Source organism: Pseudophryne corroboree, chromosome 2 (assembly GCF_028390025.1).
Source record: "Pseudophryne corroboree isolate aPseCor3 chromosome 2, aPseCor3.hap2, whole genome shotgun sequence".
Taxonomy (NCBI): Eukaryota; Metazoa; Chordata; class Amphibia; order Anura; family Myobatrachidae; genus Pseudophryne; species Pseudophryne corroboree.
Genome location: NC_086445.1, coordinates 488,179,885 through 488,199,650, shown reverse-complemented (window position 1 = coordinate 488,199,650; position 19,766 = coordinate 488,179,885). Strand labels below are relative to the sequence as shown.

Below are 19,766 nucleotides of genomic sequence, written 5' to 3'. Positions count from 1 at the left end.
CCCCTTGATTTTTTCACTGGCAGTATAAGCTTAAAGGCTTAGGCCTGGATATAAGTGCGATCAAAGACAATATAAAAAAGTTCCTTAAAACAGGTGTACTAGAAACAATAATCCCAACTCCCTACAGGGTCATACAAGTCCATGTGACAGAACAGTGGTTTGCTGATCCATTTTTAGCTATTTTAGACAACAGCTTTACGACTAAAAAACAAACAAAAAAGGATTATTTAAGCAGCTTAAATACCAATGCTTTTTTATTTATTTGAAAAATACCAAAATTGTGGGCTTCATTCAGCAGTTTGCAATTGCGACTGAACACACACTGATTGTATCCCACTGACACGCCTCCACTACTTCTTTTTATCGTTGCTAAATGTGATCGCTACTGTGTCCACAGATACATAAGTTCCATCACGAGAACCAGACTTGGCACGTGCGTACTGTCTTGTTTATGGTTGTGCACGCAGGCGCAGTGTGGCAATAATCATTCACTGTGCGATAATTGACATTTGCTACTGATGCTGAATGAAGCCCTGTGTTCAGCACTACAGTACTAGGTTAACTGAGTGATGACAACTGTTCTCCTGTCACACCCAATAGCAGTCAGCAGATAGTGTAATGGTACTGTAGGTCAAATTATTTCATATCCACTTACCCACTAAATGCAGCAATTATATATCACTTTATTTTATTTTTTTAATCTATAAAAATACTGCATACTACAGTTTTTGGAGAGCGAAATGCGTTCCAGTCAGCTACAATATGTGTCTAGTTTATATCAGGCTAGTGTTACAGACACTTATGTACCACTCGCACCTATGTTCTGTTATGTGCAACAAATGCATATGATATTCTTTTTATTATGCATGCTCACAAAGGCATAACTTATGCCAAAACACTGACAAAAGCGCCAGCATCAGAGGAGCATTCACAGACTACAAATCACAACTGGTTCGCATCATCCGCTGTTTGTAACTGCCCCCAATTCCTCGTAAATAATAGGTCCTTTCCAGGTGCATAAGTGTCTTTTCCCAGTCTGCTTGTGTTTGCAATTGCACACTCTACCTGTATTTGCCATTCGTTAGAACAGTCTGTCCATTCAGGCAGTTCTGCGCAAATCAGTATTGTTAATAGGAGCGTGCCCACCGTTTTGGCCATGCACATAGCACATTCATGCCCAAAACACTGAAAAGATTAACCTAGAGAGGGTTTGTAAAACTCATGAGAAAACTTCAACATGCTCCCATGGACTATTCTGCTGCATAAACCATGCATGCTACAAACTATTCCAGTTTAAACGGTACTGTCAAGACTTTTGACCTGATTGCCTCTGGTCAGGAGAAAAGTCATAAGATCACATACAGTCTACTGACCACAAGGTGCCCCCCATTACAGTAAAGGCAAACATTTTATAGTATGGCGTAAGAATTATATAACACAAAACTGGAGCTTCTTTGTTGTTTCTCTTGACAGTATTAGAATACCACTAATCATCAAACCTCTACCATACTAGTGAATGCCTAAATGTTCTACTAAGGGGGGTATGCTATTAGCTCCGTTATTTTTGCCTAGGCGAAAAAAAAAAGAGCTTTTTGCTATTTTTAGGGCGAATGGGGATTCGCCCTATGCAACAGCAGGGCCGGATTTTCACGCAGGTGAAAAATACGGCAGGGGCGGAAAACACGCGGATTGGCAAATTCACGTGTTTTCCGTCAAAAACGCGGGCCGTTTTTGCCCATTTTGAGGCATTTTTCGCCAATGCCCTTTCACTTAAAAAAGAAGGTGAAAAGGCATTGGTGAAAATGCCATAAAAACGGTCAAAAATGTCCCTAATTGAATACTCAGTGGGGTGAATTTATTAGCTCTGAAATGATCGGAGCTAATTGCATACCACCCTAAATTGGAAATCTATTTTCATTATATAAGAAGTATTGAATATAAGGAATTAGACAGACACAGTAGTGCTCTACCATGTTGTATAGAGAGGCAGAAAAATTGCTAGATCTTGGTGAATGGCAAGTTATATACAGTATACTGTATATACTGTATGTATCATCCATGACATTGAAACCTCTGACAGGTGAAGTGAATAACACTGATTATCTTGTTACAATGGCACCTGTCAACTTGTGGGATATATTAGGCAGCAAGTAAACACTCAGTTTTTGAAGTTGATGTGTTTGAAGCAGGAAAAATGGGCAAGTGTAAGTATCAGAAAGATCTTGACAAGGGCCAAATTTTGATGGCTAGACGGATGGGTCAGAGCATCTCCAAAACGGCTGCTCTTTTGAGGAGTTCTCGTTAATCAGTGGTTAGAGCCTACCAGAAGTGGTCCAAGGAAGGAAAATTGGTGAAAGGACGACAGGGTCATGGGAACCCAAGGCTTGGTGATGCGGCTGGAGACAGAAGTTTAATCCATCTGGTCCTATCAAACAGAAGAGCTACAGTAGCACAAATTGCTGAAATCGTTAAAGCTGGCTATGACAGAAAGGTTTCAAAACACACAGTGCATTTCAGTTTGCTGCCTATGTGGCTGCATAGTCACAAACCAGTCAGAGTGCCCATGCTGACCCCTGTCCACCGCCAATAGCTCCTACAATGGGCAGGTGAGCACCAGAACAGGACCATGGAGCAATGGAAGAAGGTGAACTGGGATGATGAATCATAGTTTCTTTCACATTATGTGGACAGTCAGTTGCATGTGCATGTGGAGGCATTGTGTTGCTGGGAAACCCTGGGTTCTGGCATTCATATGGATATTACTTTGACACATACCGCCTACCTAAACATTGTTGCAGACCAAGTACAAACCTTCATGGCAATGGTATTTCCTCATGGTAGATAGCAAAATGTTCAGGAATGGATTGAGGAATAAAGAGTTTAAGGTGTTGACTTGGCCTCCAAATACTCCAGCTCTCAATCTGCTTGAGCATCTGTGGGATGTGCTGGAAAACAAGTCCAAGCCATGGAGGCCCCACCTCGAATTTACGGGACAAAATAAATCTGCAGCCAACATCTTATGCTGGGTATACATGGTCAGATAACATGCCTGTCAGATTGACAGACATTTTATCTTACCTTGCGGATATCCGGGACAAACACTGTGAGTTCTCTAACAGCATATGTCACGTGATATCGACGCTCTGCCCCCAGGGAGTAGACAATTCCTAGATCCTTCCCATGTGAAGGAACAGGGGAATGTCGGTTGGTTGGCCGCAGTAGGGCATACACTCCCCGTTGTGGCCGACATGACACTTGAAAATATCACATTGGAGGGACATGCTGGATCACCCAGCATGCCCGACCGATCTATATCTTTGGGTCGTCGGCCAAATACACACTGCAATTATCTGTTTGATCCACTGATATCGGGTAGATTGGCCAGATAATTGTAGTGTGTGTGCCCAGCATTAGTGTTTGATACCACAATAACTCCTTCAGTGGTCTTGTAGAGTCTATGGGGTATATGCAATTGCGGTCGAATTCGCGGCAATTTTCGCCGTTTTTTAATTCGACTCAATTCGACAGGTGAATCCCGGAAGGTGGCTTCCGGAATTCACCATATTCAATGAAAAACGGATTCGCCAGAGTCGCGGGCGAAAATCGGCCGATTTGGCGGATTTTGCCGCGATTTTAAAAAACGGTAAAAAAACGTGAAAAACCCGGAAAAAAAATGGCGTGGGGTCCCCCCTCCAAAGCATAACCAGCCTCGGGCTCATCGAGCTGGTCCTGGTTCTAAAAATGCAGGGGAAAAATTGGGCAGGGATCCCCCGTATTTTTAAAACCAGCACCGGGCTCTGCGCCTGGTGCTGGTGCCAAAAATACGGGGGACAAAAAGAGTAGGGGTCCCCCGTATTTTTAACACCAGCATCGGGCTCCACTAGCTGGACAGATAATGCCACAGCCGGGGGTCACTTTTATGCCGTGCCCTGCGGCCGTGGCATTAACTACCCAACTAGTCACCCCTGGCCGGGGTACCCTGGGGGAGTGGGGACCCCTACAATCAAGGGGTCGTCCCCCCCCAGCCACCCAAGGGCCAGGGGTGAAGCCCGAGGCTGTCCCCCCCATCCAATGGGCTGCGGATGGGGGGGCCGATAGCCTTTTGTGATAATAAAAAGATATTTTTTTTTTCATTAGTACTACAAGTCCCAGCAAGCCTCCCCGCAAGCTGGTACTTGGAGAACCACAAGTACCAGCATGCGGGAGAAAAACGGGCCCGCTGGTACCTGTAGTACTACTGGAAAAAAAATACCCAAATAAAAACAGGACACACACACCGTGAAAGTAAAACTTTATTTCATACGCCGACACACACATACTTACCTATGTTGACACGCCGACTGCCACGGTCTCCGACGATCCGAGGTACCTGTGAAAAAATTATACTCACCTTCCAGCGTCCAGAGGTACATCCAGGTCCAGAGATAATCCACGTACTTGGCAAAACAAAAAAACGAACAACGATCCATACCGGACTAGAAAGGGGTCCAATGCTTTCACATCAGACCCCTTTCTCCCGAATGCCGGGACATCACGTGACTCCTGTCACTGAAGTCCCTTCAGCCAATCAGGAAGCGCTACTTCCGTGGCGCTCATCTGATTGGCTGTGCGCTGTCTGTGATGTGACAGCGCATCGCAAAGCCGCTCCATTACTTTCAATGGTGGGAACTTAGCGGCTAGCGGGGGGGTCACCCGCCGGTCAGCCGCTGACCGGCGGGTGACCTCACCGCTAGCCGCTAAGTTCCCACCATTGAATATAATGGACTGGGCTGTGCGCTGCGCTGTCTGCTCAGACGCACAGAGCCAATCAGATGAGCGCAACGAAGTTGCGCTTCCTGATTGGCTATAGAGACCTTTCTGTGACAGCTGTCACTGACAGGTCTCTCTGCATTCGGGGATAGGGGTCCCATGTGTCAGCATGGGACCCCTTTCAGTCCGGCATGGAGCGGGTGTTCGGTTTGTTTTTTTCTCCAAGTACGTGGATTTATCTCTGGAGCCTGGTTGAGGTGAGTATATTGATCTTTTATTTTCAGGTACCCCTGGATTCTACATGGAGAAGAGGACCGATGTCGGCGTGTGAACATAGGTAAGTATGTGTGTGTCGACGTATGAAATAAAGTTTTACTTTCACGGTGTGTGTGTCCTGTTTTTATTTGGGTATTTTTTTTCCAGTAGTACTACAGGTACCAGCGGGCCCGTTTTTCTCCCGCATGCTGGTACTTGTGGTTCTCCAAGTACCAGCTTGCGGGGGGAGGCTTGCTGGGACTTGTAGTACTGCTGGAAAAAACAATATTCTTTTCATGATCACAAAAGGCTATCAGCCCCCCCATCCGCAGCCCATTGGATGGGGGGGGGACAGCCTCGGGCTTCACCCCTGGCCCTTGGGTGGCTGGGGGGGGGGGCCCCCTTGATTGAAGGGGTCCCCACTCCCCCAGGGTACCCCGGCCAGGGGTGACTAGTTGGATATTTAATGCCACGGCCGCAGGGCACGGCATAAAAGTGACCCCCGGCTGTGGCATTATCTGTCCAGCTAGTGGAGCCCGATGCTGGTGTTAAAAATACGGGGGACCCCTACGCTTTTTGTCCCCCGTATTTTTGGCACCAGCACCAGGCGCAGAGCCCGGTGCTGGTTTTAAAAATACGGGGGATCCCCTGTCAATTTTTTCCCCGCATTTTTAGAACCAGGACCAGCTCGAAGAGCCCGAGGCTGGTTATGCTTTGGAGGGGGGACCCCACGCCATTTTTTTTTTAGGATTTTACCGTTCCAGCAATAAAAAAAAAAAAAATAATATTTTAAAAAATATATAAATAATATTTGTGCCTCCAAAAAAAAAAAAAAAAGTACCTAATCCCTTCTAATATAAATAGATCTGCTATTCCCAAAAAAAAAACAACACAAAAAAAAACATGTTTAAAATTTTTTTATTTGTTTTCACCCTCCAAAGTGTGGCGGATTGAAAATGACGAATTTGCTGTCTAAAAGCACTGCTGTCGAATTTCCAAACTTGAATTGAATATGCTTTGGTCGAATTGCAGCACTTGTATCATTGCAGAAAAGTCGAATTTGCAAAAAGTCGAATTTCAAAAAGTCGAATTTTGAAAGTCCGTTTTTTGGTCGGAAAGCACTGAATTGCATAGGCGATTTTTTTTTTTGGTCGAAAATGACCCGAAATTCGACAATTTCGGGAATTCGACCGCAATTGCATATACCTATATGCCTCAACAGGACAGGGAAGTTTTGACAGCACAAGGGGAACCTACACAATATTAGAAAGGTGGTTTAAATGTTATGGCTGATAGGTGTATACATAAAGCAAAACAATGAACAAATTGTTAGCTGATTACTGCTGCTTTTCAGATTGGCATGTCTTGTGAGAAGCAAGTGAGGTAGCTTAACATAAACACAGTCATAAGATGCTGATTTTCAGAAATGCTTTCATTGTGTAACCCTTTGCAACATACTAATCAATGCACTGTGGACATAGGGTGCAGGGGGGCTAAGATTAAGTGTGGGAATCCGCTTCAAGATGGTTCAGTCCTAATTAAATAATTAATTTTGTCAACTTGACAGCTGCTTACAAGATACATATTTGGGATATGTCATTTTACAATTATTACACTAATTAAAGCTAAAACACTTGATACAACGTGCATATTTATGCAGATTTTATAAATATATAAAAAGCAGCAAACATTCTTGTGTAAAGGAATAATAGGTTTGGTTCTTATAATGAGGGGACCATGGAGAAGGGAGGAGGTAAGTCCTCTTCGTCTACCTGATCGCTGGGGCCAACAGTAAAATTCAAACCAATGTGACATACTTTTCCTTATATCCATAAGTTCAAATCCCTCTATTCTGTCCTGGAAGGCAGCTCTCAACTATTCCATTGCCAAAATCCACCATACATTTTGTTTTATGTCCCAGAGACTATAGGGTCCTCTATAGTCTCTAAAAATTGCTAAACAAATGCGAGAGGATAGACAAATACAGTATGGCAGTCACATTAGAAATTGTGTTTCAGAAATCTCTGAGGGTTTATATTGAGTATAGAGAGTTAAGCAATGATCAAGTATATTCCAAGCTGCTAAATAAATATACTGAAAATACTTTCCCATAGGACAGTACCACCACATATACTGTAAATTGTTATTCTATGTTCTAAGGTTTTTCTGTAGCACTGACTTGAAGCTCAATATGGGTGGGTCTTTTTTTGGCATACAGTGTGTTTTAAAACTCATCTTATTATCAGTCATACTAATAGAAGGTGTGAGATTTATTACAAAGAATTTAGCTATTTTCAGTTCAGTTTGTAGCCACTGAACTTATCTGATCGTGTACACAAAGCCTGATTCCTGTTTGTAAGCAATTGCACAGCCACTGCAATTCCGTGTCATTAAAATTCTAATGCAGCAGGAGGCATCTGTACGAGATAGGTGCCTCCTGTTTGCACTAGCAAGGATCCGAGTGCTGCATCTGAGCACGCAGCCCATTCCCAATGGTCTTAGGCACAAGCTAGCCTGCGTAAACTTAAGCTGGCCGTCGGATCCGGACATTCACGGTGCAGGAAATATGCAGCCGGCAACGCGACCCTGGACCAATTACGCCTTCAAAACTGGGCTGGCATACTCCTGTTTTGAAGAACAGTGCTGGCTGCCGCCCCTGCTCCGCCTCCCAAATGCCGCAGCATGTCAATCATGCTGCGGCTGACAGGGTACTGCGAGTGACATCACATGACCTGTTCTGCACATGTGCAGAACAGGTCTTGCGGTGGCACAGACCCCCTAAACATCATATTTTGTACGTAAACCACCGGGTTTGCGTACAAATATGAATTGGGCCTATAGTCTCTATTATATCAGATATATTGGGTTTTATGAAATACTGAATGTTAAGCTGGGTACACAGTGTGCCGATTTGACGGCTGACTCACTATTGCGCCAAATGAGTGGCCAATACAGGTAAGCAGATACACTTACCGATCGGCAGCTCCATATGTCGGTCCTCTTATCCAGCAGGGTAACCATTTGAATTTTCCCGCCCAGCTGTGATGTCAGTTCCTGCAGAAAGTGTACGGGTGGTCAGCGGACCGCCTGCACACACAGCCAAATACATCAGTATATCTGCAGATATATTGGGCATCGGCTTTGCAGCAGAGTCAACGTGATATGTCTGTGAACGTATGTAATAGACTGTGAGAAGCAGGAAGTGCGGGATATCGGGCAAGTCTGGCTGGAGTTTTAAAGCAGCAAGCATTTACATGGCATAACCAGTACTTATGCCGTGTAAAATGATTGCCGCTTTAAAAATCCGGTCAAACTCGCACAAAATCCTGCACTTCCTGCTTTTTGCAGGCTATAACATTTAACCTATCGTTTGTATACACTTGCCAAACCATTTGCAATATATTGACCATTCGCCGAACACCCGATATATATCCCAGTGCGTACCCAGTTGGAAGAAACACAAAGGCTTCTACAGGTAACACTATCTATAGATGGCGTTGCCTATCGGGCATCAGCCATGGAACATTTTGTTTTCCGGTGCTCGATATATATGGGGATTGTGGCAATGAATTGCTTGGCATCTCAACATGATTCTACTGCCCAGGGCTTTTACAGACGTATTTATCAAACCCATTTTTTGATAAGATTATGCAGAAACAGCAGAAACATAATTTCATATAATTGTTGCTACTCACAGAACTCTCATACAAAAGAAATCTCATTAGCGCTACAGATCGCAGTCCCCATTATAAGCAATGGGGACTACAGTCTGATCCCTATGTACCAAAGCTTTTCGGAGTTTGGCCCCATAGGTTTCACCATCCTCAGATCTAGCATAAACTGCTTTAAGCCTATGGGGGCTTAATTGCAGAAGAGAGATCTTACGATCCCTCTCCCACAGCCCACAGCCAGCTCACAAGTCTGACACTGTGACATTTGCAGTGGCAGATACCTGCGGAGGAGACTTTCACAAATGTGAAAGATAACTCCATTATGTTGGGGATGTAACTCGCAGGGACAGCGGTTATCGTTACGCTGTCCCTGCAAGTTAACTTTAGTACACAGCGCGATATTTTCGTTCAAAATCAAAATATCCATCGTGATACTAACTAGAGTCACGATTATTAATACATAGGGCTCTTAGTGGTTGTGAGCCTGTTTCAAAGTTTGTAACAAGAATGCCAAGGGGGTCATTCTGACCTGATCGCACGCTAGCTATTTTTTGCAGCGTTGCAATCAGGTCAAAACCCGGCAAAACTGCACATGCGTATGCACCGCAGTGCGCAGGCGCGTCGTAAGGGGACAAAGCGGATTGGTGCTGAGCGATGGATTTAACAAAGAATCCATTCACACAGCGGATTGCAAGAAGATTGATAGAAAGAAGACGGGAAGAAGGGTGTCAACTGACCGTTTTCTGGGAGTGTTTGGAAAAACGCAGGCGTGTCCAAGCGTTTGCAGGGCGGGTGTCTGACGTCAATTCCGGGACCGGACAGGCTGATGTGATCGCAGTGGCTGAGTAAGTTCAGACCTAATCAGAAAGTGCACAAAACACTTTTGTACCGCTCGGCTGCACAAGCGTTTGCACACTTGCAAAGCGAAAATACACTCCCCCATAGGGGGGCGACTATCTGATTGCAGCGCTGCAAAAAATAGCTAGCGAGTGATCAACTCAGAATGACTTCCTAAGGACAGTGACTTCTAACATTAGCACGCTGGTCGTTTACAGCAACTATGGGGCATATCGACCACGACTAATTGCTTGCTCGTATCTATTCAATTAGGTCCTGTATCATGTTAAACCCAGGGGGTGTGCTTTACCTCACGGCCTCAGGAGCTGTAATGAAATGTCTGCATCAAAACGCATGCTCTGGAATTTAACTTGCAAGGAAACCCATAGATTCTGCATTGTACATAGAATCTATGGGTTACAGCGCGTTACCCGAGGGTTTACTACACATGGAAAATGCAGTATAGTTGAACAGCAACGGGCTTGAAACCCAGAGCTTTTCCCTGCACGGTAAAACCAGTGCCTAATATATGCCCCTTCGTATGGATACATTTCTCTACAATTAAGCTGGGTACACACTGGAGCGATGTCATTTCAAAATGCTGTTTTGGAACAACATATCGCTTACATACAGGGGCGGATCCAGAAGAAAATGAAAGGGGGGGCACCATGGTAGGGGAACGGTAATAGTTATATTTACATGCACCTAAGGCACACGTGCTCCCAGATAAGAGGAGTAGTATCACAGGGGGCGTGGCCTCACAGAATACGCCATCAGGTAATGATTGGCTGTAGGAGCGCATCCTGGTTTATTGCCAATGTTTCACCCTGATGAAAAGGCTGATTGGGCCTTGAAATGTTGGTCACCTGTTCCATTAGTTATGGGAGCCTGGCAGGCACCCCGGCACAATATAATTATTAAAGCTTTTAGTTGGTGGTGGCAGGTGCAGCATTCCTTGTTTTGGGCACTGCACTGAGACTCAGACTGCAGGACACAAACTGCCCATCTTTGATTAGCAGAAGCAGCCAGCTGGATCTCCAACAAGCAGCATAAGACATCTGCAGGACAGCCCTGTCACAATCACACTAGCCGCCTTCTCAAAGCTGAGCTGAGTTTGACTGCACCTAGCATGGTGGTAAAGGAAGTGGAGGAGGAAGTGCTGGGAAACTGCAGTGCAGTGAGGGCTAATGAAGTCTTCTGCGCCGTCATAAGTAACAGTCTTACTCGATGCTGGCATTTGAACCCTGCATCTGGGCTGGACTCTGGCTGGCTGGCAGTGGGGGAGGTAGGTTGCAGTGAGAGCAGGGGGAGGCTGGAGCTGCAGCTCCAGCCTCCCCATTGGTTACCACACGGACTTGCGGTTAGAGTAGCGACAGGTCCTAGGATTGCGCATTCCGTGGTCACCAGTGACGGACACTAGGTTTGATGTGCTGCACATCAAACCTAGCGTTGTCACTAGTGTCCCTGTTTATGCTAATAAAGGATGGATCATGGTTGTTCCATTCTTCATTAACATTGTGGCAGTATGCACTGGCAATGCCCGCTGATGGGCATTCGTTCCAATGTCGGAACGAATGCCCGTCACTTCAGTGTGCACCCAGCTTAACACAGAGTTCTTGTAAATCTTGCTCCCTTACATGGTGAGAGTCATATATTCTACCTAGAAATCACCACAATCTTGAGAAGGAAGATTCATTGGGCCACATTCAAAGACATGCTGCAGGTCTCCATTAGCCATACATTTCTTTTAAATTTGGTGACATACTGCAGAAAAAGCTCAGCCATTACGTTATCCTGATTTAAAAAACATAACTGTGGTCTTTCATTCTAATGAATCTATTTTCTATAGAGGGAAAACACATTTCTAAGACGAAATCAGGCTTCTCTGTATTTATTAAAGCTGGTGATAGCTAATGCTAGTGATTGCTTTTACTACTGTAGGTCTTTATTCCTGTCGACAGCCATTATGACCAGAAGCCATTATCATCAGAGAGACACTGACTACCACTAAGCTGCCTCGGTAAAATTGTATTGGTTAATCAGGCAAAATGTTATTGCTTCAATAAAGAAAAATCCTTGCTACTAACAGATAGCAAACAGGCCTGTATGTACTATACAAAGGTGAAACAGAGACCAAGGACGTGTAGCCTAACAAGTACGCAGGAAGGCCACACAAGCACAGGAGACTTTCTTTTTTTTATCTAATTGTTGTTTTAGGAATTTAGAGGATGCCTACACTCAAATAAGCTAAAATGAAATGATCTTACCATACACTGCCATTAACATTCCTCTCATTATTACATTGTGTGACAGTGCTCCTCACTGTGACGGACGGTGGTAATGCTTATTTGATCATGTCTGTGTCTATAGCATTATAACTGCGCAGCAGCAATTCATTGCTCTTTTATCCTTATTTTCAGAACTTCCTGGATCGCTGGATAAAATAACCTATGGCAATATTATCTTAATAAAATAGGACTTATAAAAAAGAAATTAATAGTATTTATTAAATAAAAGTATAAAGTCATTTAGCAAAATAGGATCATGACTCCCAGTATAAATTACAAGGAAACACATAATTTATGTCCGGACGCACAGATTGAGAACTGTGCATTATACTGGTTCTCTTAAATAATACAATTTAAATGCAAAGTTCAGTCTTCAGTCATGTAATAATAAAAGTAATCAATAATACTATAATAATACGCCTGCAATTGGTGCAAAGTTAAGGAACAATTCAACAATGAAATCAAGTGCAACTATTTCTCTAAATATAAGTAATCTATATGATAAATCGGTAACTGAACCATATCTTGTAGGCACTTAAGATTTATCAGATACTACATAGATCATGAACCACACACACCATAAGTGCTGCAATTATTTATGTGTGTAATATATTTCACTTTTTTCATTTTAAGAACAAGAGATTTAGAGAAAACAAGTGACTAGTCTTTATTTCATGCTGAACTGAGAAATGATAGAAATATAAGGGTAACATGTACATAATAAAAGGAATAGTAATATAAATATGTGAATGAGCCCATCATTCCCGATCACACTGCAAGGTAACCAGCCAGGGACACAAACATGGCAGTAGATGGGGACTAGATTAATATGCTACACACCAGCCCCGCGTGTCTCTGCACAATAGGCGATTTGCATCTCTTATCTCTTAGCGCTGGGAGATGCACTGACAGCGGAGTGCATGAGGGGTGCCAGGTATATACTATGGGCACAGGGTGATGCCAGGGAAAGGAAGGTGCATGCACACACAGGGAGAGCGCCGGATTGGCTGTGACTGCTGGAATGATAGGAGCTGGCTGGGGATCTGGAATCGACATTGTCTGTGACTTATCTTCCCCAGGTGTTATGTAAGGGAGCTTACCCAGGAGTGACACGCAGACCCTGAGACTGGGCTCTGCAGCTTAGCGGCACATCTCCCGCCCCGGGTCACCCTGCCTGCTGCTGCTGCTCGGGCATGTAACTAGCACCTGAGGGATGCCCCTGCGCTATGGGGTACATGCCCCCGACTGTGCTGGCCATATGCACGCTGTGCCCCGCACCTCCTCAGGGTGAGCTCCTTCTTGTCTATTTATAGCCATGCACGCTCATGTGCTACTTTCCAACGACCCCCAGCAGCAGCAGCAGCAGCCGCCCCAGCACACAGCGATGCTGCCCACACACAGGAGGTTATTGAACGACTTAACTATTTGCAGAGTTGCTGCAGGCACAGGTCCAGGCATTCCCCTTCCACCTCCTCCGGAGTGATGTGGTCAGACAGCGGACGAAACGGGATGGGGTCCTCCTCCCCGAAGGGTCCCCTGAACTCTCCAAGGAAAAGCTCCAGGAACCTGCGGCAGTTTTTCTCCTCGTTGGATAAGCCGGACATCGCTTCTCATTCCTGGGCGAATAGATGCTGGAGGAAGCAGGACTAGCACTAGCACTGACACTGGCACTGAGCAGCGCTACTCTCATACATCCCCGTACAGGCACAGCAGCTCTGACGGCAACACTCAATCATGTGACCTCAGAGGGCGTGGCTACTGCTACTCTCATGCCCCTGACATTGTTATAGCTGTGTGTGTGTTTATGCTACCTAGCTCGTCACTTCGTGTCAGAGGACGGCTTTACTGCATCGCTGCATTAGTGTGCGCTTGTTCCTCACAACTGGGTACACCATTGTCATATGCAGCACTGTTTATTTTCATTTTAATATATCATTTACTACAGTATGTATGTATGGAAACTCTGAAATCAGACCCTCCAACATGACCCGCCCCACTAGGTACAAAATGCTCTGTTTCTGGACTTCCCTCTTAATTTATGATTTCCATCACCTGTGTTGAACTAGTTGAATGATAAGAAAGCTGTTTCCTCACAGGGGATGGCAATAATAAATTAAGAGGGAAGTCCAGAAACAGAGCATTTTGTACCTAGTGGGGCGGGTCATGTTGGAGGGTATTTGAAATGCGAGAGCTGCAGATGATGCCACCTCTATTATGTCCACTGGTACTAGGATAGTTTCTCTGGACTCACTGGAGTTCTGAGGTGATGGGTGTGGTATAGAAGATCTACGGGGATAGTCAATAGGTTGACACCATATGGTCGACATGTATAAGGTCACCAGGTACAAAAGGTCGACAGTGGTTAAGGTCGACAAGTACAAAAAGTCAACAGGGTTAAAAGGTCGACACCTATTTTTGGCCACATCTTGTATATTTCATGTTCTGTGACCAGCATTAGTAGATCCTCGCCATGCTTTAGCTCGCTCTGTTAGCACTGCGCTCCCCACAGCTTACTATTCCCAATCGTAGTCCACGTGGATAGTACAGTACATCAAGCTGATGCTGGGAAAATATGAAAACCCCAAAAAATGTGTCGACCTTTTGAACATATTGACCTTTTGTACCTGTCAACCTTAAGCACTGTCGACCCTTTGGACCTGCTGACAATATGATTAATTTTCAACAACTATCCATCTTTCTGCAACAACTATGCTCCCCAATTCCTACATTCACCTCTCCTGAGATGTCTGCATCACACCTGAACCAGACTCTAGAAACAGCACTCGATGAAGTGGCTCTCTCTACCCATCACACTCCACGTAGACTTAGGTGTCAACTATGGCACTCTAAATTCACAAGACACAAAAAATTCCCGAAAAGTAAACGTCAGTGGCGTAAATCTCGTAGTTGAAGTGACTTCCTTACATATAAGTCCATTTACCACTCTTAGGGGTCTAGTCAGGCCTGGATGCAGACGCACTTTCGCACGCAGCAGTCGCTCACTGGCCACAGTGCGCGTACGTGACCCTTGTACTTGCGGCCGCATCCTGGAAGGAGGCAGGCGCAAGGTGATAGTGGCAGGCATTCGCGGGGTGGCGTTTCGGGGGGGGGGGTGTTGGGCAAAACGAAGGAGTGTCAGAAGCATTTTCGGGCAGCTGTGTGACGTCACATGCAGCCACTCAGAGAAAACAAATGTCGCCAGACTGCCTGCCACTGAAGCCAGGCTACTCAGGCAGAGGTCAACCTCTAATCATTGCGTTCGCAATTAAATTGCGAACGCATCGTGGGGCGGCACCACACACATGCTGGGCAGCCCACAGCATGTGAGTAGATGGACGCCGATCTTGCTGTGGGAAGCAAGATCTGTGTCCATCTCTGAATAACCCCCTTATTGTAATGCTCTGGATACTGACAAACATATTTCCAATCTCTCATCTATGCTCAAGCCTCTAACCCCAAGCAACTTTCTTTTACGTCCTAGAGGATGCTGGGGTCCACATTAGTACCATGGGGTATAGACGAGTCCACCAGTAGCCATTGGCACTTTAAGAGTTTGAGAGGGTGGGCTGGCTCCTCCCTCTATGCCCCTTCTACCAGACTCAGTTAGAAAATGTGCCCGGAGGAGCCGGTCACAGCTAGGGGAGCTCTCCAGAGTTTCCCTAGAAAAGTTTTATTTATAGTTTATTATTTTACAGGGAGGCTGCTGGCAACAGCCTCCCTGCTTCGTGGGACTAAGGGGGGGAGTAGTGTCCGCCCTGCGGGGTCTGAGCCACTTACTCCGCTGACAGGACACTGAGCTCCTGAGGGGTCAGATCACTCCCCACCACAGGGGATCGCTCGCCCTAGCAGCATGCCGCCACCCCCTTACAGAGCTGAAGAATCGGTGGCGAGTGAGACACCAACCCCCCTAGCAAGCGGGGGGGTCGGTGTGAAGATTGCGGCAGCAGGGTAGGAGCACAGTATTAACTGCGCTCAGGGAGGCTCAGCGGTACATCGTGTGGCGCTCTGAGGGGCGCCTTGAGCCAGTGCTACACCCTACACTGGTCCCAAAGCCTTTCGGGGTCCTCGGATCTCAGCCAGCACTCAATCCTCAGGCCAGTATAATCAGTGGAAGAGCGGGAAGACAGCAACATTTTTGGGCGGAGCTTCTCCTCAGAGCGGACCCAGCAGCGTTCAGCGCCATTTTCCTGCCTGCACAGCGCTGATCAGGAGAAACAGGTCCCTCCACAGCAACTCCAGCCATCTGTAAACAGTACCAGGGGGTTGTAGAAGGGGGGGAAGGCTGCAATACGACTGTGTATCCTATTATGGTGCACAGTCAGCGCTGACAAGGGGTCTCCCTTTGGTTAGAAGCGCTGTGCGTGGGTTGGCTCCAATCTCTGCATCTCTCTTGCTATTCTTGGGGGAGAAACTCTGTCTGCCCTCCCCTCAGGGCCGGATTAAGCCCTTGGGGGGCCCAGGGCACCCAAGACAGCCCCCCCCCCACCAGCAACCACCCCCCGCAGGGGCAAAAGCAGGATTCGGAAGGGGGTTTCCTTTGATGCATGCACATGTGTGTGTATGAGTGTGTGTGTGTGTGTGTGTGTGTGTGTGTGTGTGTGTGTGTGTGTGTGTATATATATATAGAAACAAAAAGTTCAGCACTCACCAAAATGAGCTCACTTATCCTCACAACATCAATGAATAAATGATGGGGGTTTAGTTAGTGAATTGGCCAATGCACGGAAGCCTGCATACCGCTCGCCAAGGTACCCCACCTTCATGCAGGTCCTACTCTATCACAAAATCATAAAAATTAAAAGCTGGCAACTGTATCACATAATATAACTGCAAATATGCCCACTTGGTGTAAGGTGTACCTGCCATGAACTGCATGGCTTTTAAAAGGTACACTAGTCACCTGACACTGGCTGATAAATTACTAAAGGGCAGCTGACACAGGTTTAAGATAATTGGGGTGCATGAACAAAGTTTGTGGCCACAGTTAATGAGTTAACCAAGGATTAACCCTGAAATATACCAACAAATAGAAAACCAAAGCACTCGCCACCCCAGAAGCGGGGTGCAGTATCCGCACTCGCCACTAATAGGGTGGGGTGCATGTAGCCCATGGCCACCAACCCAAATATATACAAACAGAAAGTTCAGCACTCACCAAAATGAGCTCACTTATCCTCACAACATCAATGAATAAATGATATATATATATAGATTATAATAGTGTAAAACAGCGCTGCTACCTACAAGACAATACGTGTGTACAAATTTCTCAGACTGTGATAGTTAATATCAAAACCAAAGCACTCCCATACTGCTAGAAAGTCCTCTGGTGTGACTCAATTTCCAAAAAAGTCACAAATTTCGTATGTAGAAGTGGTAGGACCCAGCACCTTTCGTGCGCACAGCGCCAATATCTCAGTGAGTATTCAAAATGCGTACCAGACAAATGATAAAGACAGGCGTTACCATTGGTCTCTCGGTCCTATGATTCCTCGTTCAGCATCTCATGCCCTTCCAACATAGGAGTCGACCGGAAAACAAAGAATCGATAATAGTGCAATATTGTCACAATAATTCTCACCACGTGCTCCAACGTGAAAAACCCGTTGCTTGTACCCTACGTGAATAATCACTTAGATCCTTGTGAATATAATCTCACCACGCCATAGGTGAAAATAAAAACAGAGCCTAGATTGCCCGTATCCAGAGAGATATAATATATAATAGTACCCTCTGTGACAATATTGCACTATTATCGATTCTTTGTTTTCCAGTCGACTCCTATTTTGGAAGGGCATGAGATGCTGAACGAGGAATCATAGGACCGAGAGACCATTGGTAACGCCTGTCTTTATCATATGTCTGGTACGCATTTTAAATACTCACTGAGATATTGGCACTGTGCGCATGAAAGGCGCTGGGTCCTACCACTTCTACATACATATATATATATATATATATATATATAATATATATTGTGACAAGAACACTGGAATAGTGTTTGAGGGCAGGTATGTTTGTCCCAGGTTCTTGTCTTACATGTATTAGAAAAATGAAAACTTCTAGGAATATGTTTTGTTTTGTTAGAACCTTTTCAGTTTGTTGGAAAAGCTGGATAAGGGCCCTGAAAGAGAGATGGGGCAAGTTCCAGACATTGGGCCCAGTTCGGGTCTTTGGCCTCACAGAAGGCTAATCAGGCTTTCAGCTGTGTAAGAGTGTTATAGAGCTGCTGGCCTGATTAGGGTGTACAGACTGCCTGGGAAGACTGCAGGATCTCTGTGAGAGAAACATGCTTCCTGATACAAGTGAGCTATACAGTGTTTGCTGGAGAACTCTGTGTTTTTTGTTTTAGTGATAGTTAGGAACATCTTGTGTTTAGTTAGTGCCGGACAGGCAAGGTATTTTCTTTTGGTGTTTGTTTTATTTTCTGTACAATAAAACTGGCTGGGGCCAGTTGTACCAGAAACTGGACTTGTGTTGTTCCTCAGCTGCTGCGTGCTGCCATATACCCCAGGAAACGGCACCTTGCACCCGTACAGTGTTACAATATATATCGACAAGAAAGAAGGAGCGACACTCGGCGTCTTAAAGTCAGTAACTTATATTTAAACAACACATCAAATGGTCCGACGTTTCGGGGCTCACATGCCCCTTTGTCAAGGTGTACAACAATAAATAAGAGCAAAAACATACCTTTATAGTGTGATAGAAGCCCCTAGTGTGCACGTAATGAGCACCAAACGGCACCGCCGTCTGGCGCTATCAGGTGACGTCATCAACAAGCGACCGCCCGGCGCCATGGTAACCTGGTGTCCGTTGCTGCCACACAGCTTGGTGGGAATTGTAGTGCGCTGTGAAGACATGAAATTAATATACAGTACCCCGCACCTGAAACACAGTTCTGGCAGTATATATCGGACCTAATGAGTCCACTTAGTCAATATGGTTAGTGTGATAAATGAGCTATAGAAAAAAAACATTCAATTATGCCACAATCACAAATAGAATTAGCCTAAAAGAAAAACCATAAGTAATGCTATATGGAAAAAACATATAGCACACTGATTAAATTTATATACCATTAAGGTAAACTGCCAGTGATGTGTTATGAAAGAAAGAAGCGTGACAAAGTTAAAAGAAAGTGCTGAATAGATAATGAAATCTTCTTCAAAAATCCAGAAATGGCTCAACATATTCTTTTATACACCCGTTTCATAGACGACCTGTTTATCATGTGGACCGGTCCTCCGCCCCTTTTTGATGCATTGATGGCGACAGCGAACTCACGAGAATCCCCCATCAAATTCACTTATGTGACTAATGCATCCACCATCAACTATTTGGATGTCCAGGTGACCAATAAGGATGGGCAGATCCAGACAGGCCTCTACACTAAACCCACGGACCAGAACACCCTACTCTGGGCTAACAGCCACCACCCCAAAGGCTTAATTAATATACTCCCTAGGTCACAGATGATAAGAATAGCTCGGATCACCAGTGATCGATCAAAATTGGAGGAAAAGCTTGACAGGCTTATCATCAAATTCTTACAAAGAGGTTACGATCACAGAAAATTGCTGACTCAGAAAATGGAGGTCATGGCCATTCCTAGATGCAATCTGCTCTCTCCTAGTATTAAAAAAACAAGAGGGGAAATGATCCCATTCGTTACTCAACACAACACGACGAGTGCTGTCATTTCACGTGCCTCTAGAGCCTTGTGGCCTATTGTATCCTCTGATAGTACTCTTCCAACTTTTAAAAACAAGCGCCCTATGGCATGCTTCACCAGAGGACGTAACATTAAGGACATTGTGGTCCACACCGATGTGACAGGTTTTAGCGAGGAGGTTGAACGTCCGCTGAGTTTCCTATCTAAAGCCCCTGGGTGCTATAAGTGCCCCAAGTGCACTACTTGTTCATATATGCTGACTGGACCTTCATTCAAACACCCACATGAAGA

At 45.2% G+C, this 19,766-nt stretch overlaps 1 protein-coding gene across 1 annotated transcript in view; it reads right to left on the bottom strand.

Annotated features, from left to right (window-relative positions):
* PPM1E (protein phosphatase, Mg2+/Mn2+ dependent 1E) overlaps window positions 1–13,569 on the bottom strand; it is a 459,180-nt gene extending 445,611 nt beyond the window's left edge. The window contains exon 1 of the mRNA XM_063953905.1: window positions 13,223–13,569. Coding sequence (XP_063809975.1) covers window positions 13,223–13,404 — 182 coding nt within the window. The 5' untranslated portion in view covers window positions 13,405–13,569. The remainder of the gene's footprint in view (window positions 1–13,222) is intronic.
* Between the last annotated feature and the right edge of the window lie 6,197 nt (window positions 13,570–19,766).